At 39.1% G+C, this 11,529-nt stretch overlaps 1 protein-coding gene across 2 annotated transcripts in view; it reads right to left on the bottom strand.

The window, feature by feature from the left end:
• Nucleotides 1-2,097: 2,097 nt before the first annotated feature.
• The window catches only part of SCG3 (secretogranin III), a 28,719-nt gene continuing 19,287 nt past the window's right edge, over nucleotides 2,098-11,529 (bottom strand). Inside the window, exons 11-12 of one of the 2 annotated variants that reach the window (XM_027644436.1) lie at nucleotides 9,567-9,635; nucleotides 2,098-5,392 (exon numbers count right to left, since the gene is read on the bottom strand). In XM_027644436.1, the coding sequence (XP_027500237.1) occupies nucleotides 5,274-5,392; nucleotides 9,567-9,635 (188 nt within the window). In that variant the 3' untranslated portion in view covers nucleotides 2,098-5,273. Of the gene's footprint in view, nucleotides 5,393-9,554; nucleotides 9,636-11,529 lie in introns of both variants that reach the window. The other variant, XM_027644435.1, reaches the window with a different exon arrangement.

The raw sequence follows: 11,529 nt of genomic DNA, 5'->3' as shown, positions 1-11,529 counted from the left end.
TGCCAGCCTGAACACACCAGGGCCCCTTGAGCACACACCTGACCCCTCAGACACAGCAGCCACACGGCAGATTTCGGCCCAGCAGCGTCCTGATAATCCACAGCATCTCTGTTCCCTGGAAGCCCCTCCACACCGGCACACAACACGGCATTCGGTGCAAAACCAGTAGAGACATCCAACCCACCCGTGCCACACACCATCCTCCTGCAGGGAGAGTTTCTGGGCTGTCACTGCCCACCACAAAGGACACCTGTAAGAGCCCTGCCTTGGTGCCGCCCCAGCGCAGGTCTCCACTCCTCACTTCCCATTAGATGTCCTTCATGTGCCCCAAGCGCTCAGGGCTGGGCAGAGAAGCCCCAGCTTTTACTTCCACTCCATCTTTGGCTCTTCCAGTCCTGTTTACCAGCAGCCACTCTCCTTTGCCCTGGGCCCGTCTGCTCTTTGTGGGCAGGGTAGGAGTTCTGATGAGCCTTTGGTTCAGCTGAGCCCTGATGAGCCCACAGGCGGCTGGGTCTCCTCACCTGAGGGCACTCCAGCTTTTCCTTGAGCACCAATTGCACAGATTCTGTGTCCTGGCAGCCCCTCACAGCGTGGGCAAAGAGTACAGGTTTTCCGGTAGATAGATGTGGTGTGTCATAATCCCTCGGGGAAATATGGAGACCAACTGCCCATTTTTTAAGTAGAGGTAAAATATTTTTAGGAATTGCTTTCCTTCACTGGCGACTCATCATGGCTGCCGGCGGCTGGGCCCAGGGAGAGCTGGGCAGGCAAGAGGAAACTGCCTGGAAATCGTCTGCAATACACTCAGAGTGATTCAAGGTGGAGCTTTACTACTCTTAAAAAGAGTTAAGACTCTGAAATAACTAATGTTTTAATACCTTAATCCACATTTTCATGTTATTATTTAACAAAGTGACATATTTGCCTGTACTTTTTATGTATTTGTATTAGTTACCACGTATATTTTGCCTCCCACTCTGCTTTTATGCCTGGTACACTTGTAGCTTCATTCTTTGTTTCTATATTTCTACCAATCCTGCAAGGTGTGGTTTATGGCTGGAACAGGGCAATTTCAGGCAAAAGTGAAGCACTTAGTGCAGATAAAATTCTATGTTTTGCAGCTATTTTGTGGTGAGGAACCTGCATGTTTGAAGTTTTGTTTTTACATATTTCTTCAATCAAAGCTTGAAAAGTCAAAATCTGGGCATGCTTGGACTTGGATCTTTTCAAATGAAATATGTGGGACATACCTCATAAAAAGTTTACACTTGGGACTCAATTGTAATGTGGCTGGAGGCTACTAAACCCCTGTAAATCCAGCTAACTCAGCCACCAGGTTCTGTAGTTGCACCCAGCCTTCTCAGAAGGGCATCCCTGTGGTGTCCCACCCCTCCCTGCATTGAGATGAACTCCTGTTGCTCCATGGTGCAGGATAGCTTAAAAAAAGCTGGGCAGTGGATAGAAGAGATGCATTCTCCTTAGCACACAACAGCAACCTTGTACTGCTTGTTGTGGTTTAACCTCAGCTGGCAACTCAGCCCCACGCAGGCACTCACTCACTCCCCTGCTGTGGGATGGAGGAGACGAATAGAAGGGTGAAAGTGAGAAAACTCACATGTTGAGATAAAGCCAGTTTAAGAGGTAATGCAAAAGCTGTGCACACAAGCAAAGGAAAACAAGGGATTCATTCACCACTTCCCATGGGCAGGCAGGTGTTCAGCCATCCCCAGGAAAGCAGGGCCCCATCCCAAGTAACGGTTATTTGGGAAGACAAACATCATCACTCCCAATGTCCCACCCCCTTCCTCCTTCTTCCCCAGCTTTATACACTGAGCATGGTGCCACATGGTCTGGGATATCCCTGGGGTCAGTAGGGGTCACCTGTGCCAGCTGTGTCCCAGCTTCTTGTGTACCCCCAGCCTCCTCGCTGGTGGGGTGGGGTGAGGAGCACAAAAGGCTCAGTGTGAGCTCTGCTCAGCAGAAACTAAAACATCTCTGTGTTATCAACACATTTGTGTTTCCAGCACAAATCCAAAACATATGTTGGCTACTATGGAGAAAATAAACTCTATCCCAGCCAAAACCAGCACACTAATGTAGCTTGTAAAGTGTTTAATAAAGTACAGTATCAGAAACAATAGTCTATTAGAAAAGCTCAAAAGGTGAATACCATATATATTGTACTTGTTACATTTTCAGTGATAATTTAAGAGTGAAGGATTTCTGAAGGATCCAGCAGAGATATAAACAACACAGAAACTGATTTTTGTCAGTTTAGAACCAGAGACATGCAGGTGTTGAAGATACCTTTCTCATCAGGAAGAATGCAATAATTAGATTTACTAATTATGGACTAAACACATCAGCAGGGGATGTCCAGTCCTAATGTGCTCGAAGTGTTCCCAGAAAAACAAGGACTAATCTGTAGTGCAGGTTGAAACTTGCGTCACTTGGTTTGATTTTATTTAGCACAAGTCACAGCCCCTTAAAAATGCAGGGTGATTCATCAGGCTGGCTGGGTTTTCACTGTCTAGTTCTGAAAGGTGTGATGTACTGATAGATGTTCATCCAATGTACCAGCAATGAAACCACTATGTGAAGCATTCAAATAACAAGTTTAGTGGGCTTGGGCAGGCTGGGAAGCGAATCTAATTTGAGGAACCATAGCTGGGATTGCTGGTTTATCCATCAGAGGCTTCCCTGTTCTCAGCTACTCATCAGGTTGGTCCAATTATCTAAGTGTGTACCCCAAGTGATGCACAGCAGCAGTGTAAGAACAGTCCAAGAACATGCATACTCTGAAGTACAATCAGGTCGTGCCCACTGTTGGGACATTTTTTCCTCTAAATTATGTCATTGATACTTTGTTGAAGTTATAGAATTTGCAAAACTGAGAGATTAACAAATATGGCACCACCCTTTTCGTGGACACATACTGTTCATAATCACAGGTCACTAACTGATATCTTCCTGTTAGTACCAGACTCATGAGAGACCAAAATAAGAAACTAACTTACAATGAAAATGGAAAATATTATTATATTACTCATTATATTGACAGGAGAAGAAAATTTGGGGTCTTTTTTAAAATAACCATTGGGGAAGAAAAGTTTGTCCTTTTTTGTTTTTTCACGTGCAGATCCTTGGTCACTGCTTTAAAGGTCTACAGTTAGTTAGTTACCATTCTCCTGATTTCTTTCAAAAATCCATATTTGTGAATCAGTCTGCTTTTCCTGTGTGATAGTCACATAAGAAAATAAGTCACAAGCTGTTGCAGAACACAATTGAGATCCACAGGGACAAGAAATTTGGATCTTTGGGAACATCAGCAAATAACAATAAACAAATTAGAAGGTTTGGATGAGAACAAATACACTGATTCAAAACAACAAGAATTCTTTTCCCTAATTATTTTCTCTAGATTTCCTAAGGGACTATTTTTTAAAGAGGAAGCTTATATTGACTATGTTTTTGGGTACAGCTTTTGCCTTAAAAAAATAAATCACCATTAGTGACTGATACTGCAGTTCAGTGATTCATATCAGGATGTGTGTGAGCAGCCAGTGACGTACTCTGTGTCTGCCAGAAACCATTCACTGGCTTATGTGTCATCAGTTTGCAAAGAGTTATGCTGTTATACCTCACTACCATCACATTCACTTCATATTGGTCATCAATTGATAATTTATCAATAATCAGTTGATAATTTATGTTTTTCAGGGATTCCAGAGTTTACTGCATTGCTCAAATCTCTTCCTCCCTAATCTCCAGCTATGCTAAGAAAATGAGAAGGGAAATGACCCAAGGAAGTGTTTTAACATTTAGAGAAGTTTGTGCTGTGCAGGCAGTGCTGTAAGTCAGTTATCTCCCTTCACTGCAGGCAGATTCCAACCTGTGCATCAGCTGACATTTTTTAACTGTATTAATCTCAGAGATATCATAAGGTGTTTTTTAAAAAATCAGAGAGGGATAACCTCAACTATCAATGAAGAATCTGTAAGTAAAGAGAACAGGGTTTTCCTGGAGTTCATTTACACAAATAACTGCTGCAGGTGATAAGTCTCAGGACTTACATCTTCTGGAACTCAGTTTAAAATCTCCCTTTCTAAAAACTTCCTTACCTTTGATCTTGTTTTATGAGTTCTTCATATATAAAATTATCCATTCACTTAAAGACAAAAGACCCCATAAGCCATTCTTCCAAAACTTTGTAAGTTCAGGAAGAAGAATGAGAGTGACATTTTTGTTTTCCTTTTTCATTGGGAAGTACCAGATTTTTGGCTAATGACAACATATATATAGGCAAAAAAAAAAAAAAGAAAATTTACAAGATGATACTGCTCAACACAGAGCAGAGGTCAGCAAAGAGACCACAGCCTTGATATTCAGAGATAGTGAGATATGATAGATTCTTTAAGTCTTTCTGAAAAGCAAGGCCCATGTTCCTAAAAACATCTCTAGTTGCAAACTTCCCTTTCCATGCAAAATAACTTGAATTGCTTTCCTTTTTTTTTCTTTAGAGAAAGTAACAGCTATTTACACTTGCTATCAGGATACTCACATCAGGAATTCAACTAATTATGCATGCACAGTCATCGAATGGTGCACCAAAGAGAATGTTCATACATGCTGAAGGAGAGAATACAGCTCTGTAATATGAAAGGCAATGGTAATGTCAAAGATTTATCAGTTAGCTAAGGACACTACAGTCCAAATTACAGGATACTACATAAAGAAATAAAAAAGGATCAAAAAAAAGATATTAAGATTTAAACACAAAATTTCTGAATATAAATAATATTAAGATTAATAAAAACTTTAATAGGTAAATAATTTTCAAATATTTTATTTAGAGAACTATGAACTATTTTCTAATAATGCCCTTTACATAGTTGTATCTATAGAAAGCTTGTTGAGTGTGAGCAAAAAGATGTAGCATTAAAAGAACTTTCCATCAGAAACGATTGGTTGATCTACAAAAGTAAACCAAACACAAATAATAAATCAAAGAGAGCATTACAGAAATATTGACCCTATCCAATAGAAATTCACTGTCAGAATTTGGTGTTTAGGGTTGACTTGTGACTGTAGGAAAATACAGGATGCAGAGGGTGAATGGAACACTACAGCTCTTCATTGCTGTCTAGAAAGTTGTCAGTACAATGTAAACAGAGCATTTCTAATGATATCCTCAAATTAACAGATCATAAGTCACCGAGCCAGGAGTGGGGGAAACTAGACTAGTTTTCTACATGTCTGGCAGCCACTAACTTTTACAGGCTGCCATAGATGCGTTTAATTACATCGGCCTCCTCCTTGTCCAGGATGCCCTTGTCCACATAAGCATCAGCTTGCTGATCAATGAATTCCCTCAGCTTTGAAAGATCATAGTCTGAAAAATAAGAATTCATTTGCACAATGAGTCATTGCCATTATAGTGCTTCACCTAACAGAAATGTCATTGCAAAGTTTATCCAACAAATGCACTTGATCAAACATGAAGAAAATTTGCTCTAAGAGCAGCTTGTGAAAACAATAAATAAACACAAAACACCTGCACAAAGTGTTTTTACACATCATAGTGCTTTTAGTGTTCAAGAGGAATAATCATCTCTTGCTCTTGATTGATTGCTGTCAAATGCTAAAGTAAGAATATTTTCTGGTCCAGAGATTTGATGTTCTAGTCTGCAGAGCAAAACCTATTGTTAGAACCCAATTATTTTCACAGCTGTCACAGAATCAAAAGAAAATATTAAATGGACTATTTCTTATTGAAATCCTAGTAAAATTCCCACTTACTACAAACACTGTAGTGAAAATTCAAGAAACCAACTTCCTGAAAATAGCTCAATACATTTACCTTGATAGAGAACATAATATTCTGGCTTGAAAAATACTGCAGTGAGCAGTCTTTGTGACAGTGTTAGTGTTAGGTTTTGACTGACAAATAGACTCTGCAATAGAGTACTGAAAGATCCTTTCTCCTTTTCCAGTGGATGAGTGCATCTATACAGCCAGATTCACACCATATGTGTTAAATAGACTTTTCCCATGCTGGAACACATCACTGTTTTGCATGAAAAGAATTCTACTGCAAAGCAACCTTTCAAATAAAATAAATGAGTAATGTATTGTGCAATTGTAACTCTGGCAACAGATTCAGTATATTCACATATAAACACAATAAAGTTTCAGTTAGCTACCTAATTTGCTGCATAAAATGTAAAGCTTAATTTGTTAGAATCAAAAGTTAATTTGATAGAATCAGAAGTTAATTTGTTAGAACCCGAAGAACTGCAATGTTTTAAGGGTTCATACTAAGTTAAATGAATGAGTATCTTTCACGAGAACAGATACACTCTGATATTTTCAGTATAAATTACTTATTCACAGACAGAGCTTTCAGAATGCATTCATAGTGATTTTGGAATGTAGTCCAAAGTATAACATCATACAGCAATACGTGGAAGGACCTTCTTTCCAACTGTACATTCTTAACAAAATAGACAATAATGACTTCCTGTCTTTTTAGAGGTCAGTGACCAAAACTGGATAGAAATAGAAAGACATTATGAAGCAAATTGATGCCTGCAATCATTTTTACAACAGTATAAGGCAATTTCAGATGAGTAATACAGAAAATTGATATTCAAAATTCCCCACTCCTGCAGAGGTGTCTTTCCATGTCTGAGTTAACAGGAATTTTGCCATTCACTGTACTGAGGCCAGGATTTCTTGTCTGGTCTGCTACTGTCATTACTTAAGAGAATGTAACCTGCTTGTCTCTCCAGCCTGTGTGAGTAATAGGGACAAATAGTACCCAGCAATTTCATAATGAGGTTCTGAGATTTCATTCATGTTGACAGAATGAGGGTCCCTGGTGAAAGCTATCAAGGAATGGAAATGAATGGAAGAATAAACACTAAATTAATATGATATCCACATTATTCACATTAAAATCCCTGAGCTTATTTTACATCTAGAATACTATTTATAACTCCAAATCATTATGTGGAAATGTGAATGTTTAATTACTAAACATTCTGTACAGGATTACAACCACTATAATATTATCCAATTCTGGCTAATTTGTTATATATCTCATTGCAATCTAATTTGATTTTTTTTTCCTAGAAATTTATAACCTCTAATTTCTAATACTTATTTACAACCTATTGTAATTAGAAAAATCAGCTTTGGGTTATATTCACCGCAACAGCTGCAGCATTTCATTGAGCTGTGAAACAGCTACAGTAAATGAAGTGAGGTCTTATTTGCATGTTCAAATCAAGCCATTTGCCATTGCAATTGATTACAGAATTTACTTTCATTCCCAAGTGGCTACTATCAGTGTTATGAAACTATAACCTGCCTGAGTATTTGGTAAAAAATCCACATGTATTAGTTAAATGCCTCATTTCTGTGCTTTGGAGTCCAACTGCAATAGAACACCCAGCAGCTACTGTGGGAAGCTGGTTTACACTGGAGAGGAGCTCCTCTTGAAAAGCATTTCAGTCATCAAGCCAGGTCTGGGAGATACAAGGGACAGGCCCACAGAGCCCATAGATTGAAAATATGCAACCCAAACTTTGGACACAAAAGGCCATCAGCCCAAAATCCAGGCTTTTGATGTTTCTCTTTAGATCATCCCAGCCCCTCAAGTTTACCAGCCTCCTTAATAGAAAATTGATATTTTTAAACTGGGGAAATGTAAATTAACATTTCCAGGCTTATTAGTCATTGAACAAACAATAATTTCTACTGAAATTCATACAAAGATAAGGATCTACAAACATTTGCCTGAAGAAAATCTAAACCTCTTCAAGTATATTCAGTGAGTAAACCAACCCGTGAGTGGGGGTGGGAAAGACTGGCCATTTTAATACATGAATTACTTTGAAAATTACTTTTCTGCCAGCTCCCAGGTGGTAGCTGGAAGTGGAGAAATGATTGATGAGCACACCAATACCACCTCATCTTGTACCAAAGAAACACAGTGCAATGCATTCATGGTTAGATAATCTTACCCTGACTGCACTTCTTTTAACATCAGCCCAGGGGACCTGAAGTAGCATTTTACAAAAATAAAAACTATGGAAAGGTACAATAAAGATGATGTATCAGAAGAGTAAGAACACTATTCTAATTTTGTCATAACTTACACTCACTTTAAGACTCATTTCCATTGCCAGGGGACAATAAAGATATTTTAGTGCAAATGAAAATCCATCTAAACAGAAATGTATATCTTAATGCAGTCACAAGCAGATAAAATGCTATTGATCTGCAGTCACAGCCATTTTCAGACTGCAGCAGTGCAGAGGTAAGGTTACTATGAAGAGGAGCAAGGGGCTGCCCAGTCAGTATGTGGGATATAATCACACATGACTGAGATCTAATTACCATAATGAATACACTGCTAAACAGAACCATTTATTAGAATTGGCAGGCAAACTCTTGAGCAAATATGTGTGCCTGCTGCTAATTGTCATCACTGCCATTGTGGGGAAATGATTTTAGAGGTGGAAATTTTTTTTACAAGTCCTTCCTATTACAGTTTCTGTATAGGACAATGCCTGTGTTGGGCCGTAGGCATGCACTCATGTCTGAAATGTAATTCATATACACTTCAACACACAGAGAGGATGGCTAGATTACCCAGGGCTAATCTCATCTCAGATCACCCTCTGCTTGGCTGGTGCAAAGAAGGATCCTTCTCACCAGGCGCCAGTCATAGCCCAGGGATGGGTCCCTTGGCTAGGAGCCTTCACTTCCAGAGAGGCTGATGGCAGAACACACAGCCATGGCAGAGAAAAGGGACAGGAGGCTGGTTTTATGTAAGATCTTGAGGGAAGAACTGGTATGGATAAATAAAGATCTGTGAAAAATAAGCGAGAAATCCTGCTGCTGTTCTGTTATCTCCTGCCTCCAGTGCTCACACAGCCCTGCCTCCGGGGAGGAGTCAAACGATGGGACAGCTGGTGAGCACACCCCGTGCAGCTGCTTCAATCTCTGCTCCCTTCTGCACAGCTTTGCGTGTGAGCTACAAGTCATTCGAGTTGACTCGGGCTGTAATCCAACGTATTACATTGTGACATAAATTTGTATCTTAACTATTCCTGGTTATGAAACAAAGTACATTGCTGTTTACGAAGGCATGTTAGCCAGATGCACTGAGCTCTTCTAGACACATCCAGATGCTTAAAATACATTCCTATCACTTATAAAATCATAATTAAAAGGCATGTTGAAATAGGAAATGAAGCACTAGACAAACCTGCCACACTGGCAGACCACCAGGTCTCTGTGTTTTGTGGCCAGCAGCCATTCAAGCCAGCTTACATTAATCTGCCTTAGTCTACTATTTTCATTCATTGATTTAACATTGACATTTATTTAACTTTAACACACTAACTACCACCACAGACAAGCTTAGTTTCACATCACTATTTTTTAACTTATAACATAATGCTAAGTCATACATCACAATATAAATGACGTGCTTTGTAATGTATATGGTGCCCACCCCAATGTCAAGGCCTTTCGCTGCATACCTTCCTTGTTACCTTGTTTATTGTGTTTTTTCAGCCATTCTATGTTCTTCCTGATTGCTTCCAAATATGCCTCAGATTTCCCTGGAGAAAAGGATGAGAGAGAATTCAGGCACTTACATCAATGATTGATGCAGCTTGCTTAACTGGGTGAAGGTGGTCACAGCAAAGGCAGATTAAAACTATTCTTAGTTTCTGTTTAAAAGCTGAGTCCTGTCAAACTTAGTCAGGCAAAATTCCCACAGACAGCTAGAAGGTTTGGTCTGTGCAAGATTAGTCATACACAAATTTAGGATTGTGGCTTTTTTTGATCTTTATACATAGCTTTTGGTGGTATCCACACAAACTGCCTGTGTGGATTAAAGGCAGCCTGTAGCTTTTTGATCATCATTATTGTTCGGCAAAGATGAAGCTGTTGAGATAGCAAGGAATTAATTAAAACTGAGAGCTTTGAGTATCAAAACTCTTCCATACAGTAATGCTAACAGCCCATGGCAAACAAATTTCAAAATTTTGAAAGACAAGTGGAAATGCAGCTACTACATTTACTGAGAAAAGGAATGTATTAACATTACCATGATAACTCCTTGTTATAGCTGAAATTTTAAAGTGATGGCTATTTTTGGACCAGAAAGCACACAGGACAGAATTAGTTCAAGGATTACCTAATAAAGCCCCTAAGGAAATATTCCAGCTAATGGATTTTGAATTCTTAACTTGACTGGAGCTTTATTGATGTAATGTTCTTACATTTATCAGGAATAAAAACCTAGTGTGATTAGCATGTGGAAGATTACTATAGTGCCAACTATGCATGTCTGCTTCTATTACTAAATGGATACAGTATTAGATATATCATACTTTTTGAGCTGGGAGTGCAGTAACTTTATAGTAAGTTACTCTGTGAAAGAGCAAAGGGCATTGCATGATGATACAAAGAACTAAATATTTATCCAATTAACATTTCTAAAAAGCTATTGGGCTGAAGGTAAAGGAAAATAACCTGAATCAAACTGGAAAGACAAGTCTTCACAGACAAGCAAAATGTGTTATTTATCACTTCCCACAGGTATTGAGACAACTTTTTTTTCCTGTGAAATCAGACAACCATCTTGAGAAATTTTCCTCTTCTATGCTCAAAAAAATGACCTGCTGGAAAAAATGCCACCTTCCATCTGTGAGTGGCTGCACTGCCCACAGGACTGACCCAGCTGCCAATGCTCTACAGTCTACTGCAGCCTTCATTCTGCCATTCATGGCTGAGCAGGCTGCAGTGGACACACAGGCATTACAAAAAGTATGAGCATTAAACAGCATTGGTGCAAAATAGATTATAAGCAATTTTGTTTAGCCAACATAGATGCTTCTGCTGGATCCTTAGCAATAAGAACTCACCAAAAGGTTTCTGCACTAACAAACATTCTCCTTCAAAAGTTCAGCACAATAAGGAGGCACAATGTCCTCTGCAGATTTGTTTTGAGATATAGTGGCTGATTTGCACCCAAGCGACTTTAGCACAGTCTAATTTAGCACTTGGCATTATGTGTCATGCTGAGGCAACTGGTATAGTAGCAGTACTACTGTGCTATGTTTGCTTAGGGAGACACTAACTTACTGTAACAGGTATCAAAGTTATGTAAAACAGATTAATTGCTGATAACCCTTAACCTCTGGCAGTGAACAATGCAAATTCTGTCACTGCAGAACTTTCCAGTACCTTCCAGTACCAGTTTGTTCTAACACAAACTATAGAAATCACTGGGCCCACTCAGATTATTGAATATTCTGATCATCCGATTTCACTAAAAAGCACACTTGCAAAGAAGCAAAAATCTCTCTGCACTACTGTGTCAATCTGTATTTCATATTGTTCTCACAAAGGACTATGAATTTTGTGAAAGATTATGGTCTTGCTTAGCAAGGGATATGGTGTCATATGTTTAAAACTGGGCAAATAAGTACACTTCTGAATCAAGCT

The sequence above is a fragment of the Corapipo altera genome, unplaced genomic scaffold (assembly GCF_003945725.1).
Source record: "Corapipo altera isolate COAL_440 unplaced genomic scaffold, ASM394572v1 50, whole genome shotgun sequence".
NCBI classification, from domain to species: Eukaryota; Metazoa; Chordata; class Aves; order Passeriformes; family Pipridae; genus Corapipo; species Corapipo altera.
Note: the sequence above shows the minus strand (reverse complement) of the source record. Positions and strands in the feature narration are given on the sequence as shown.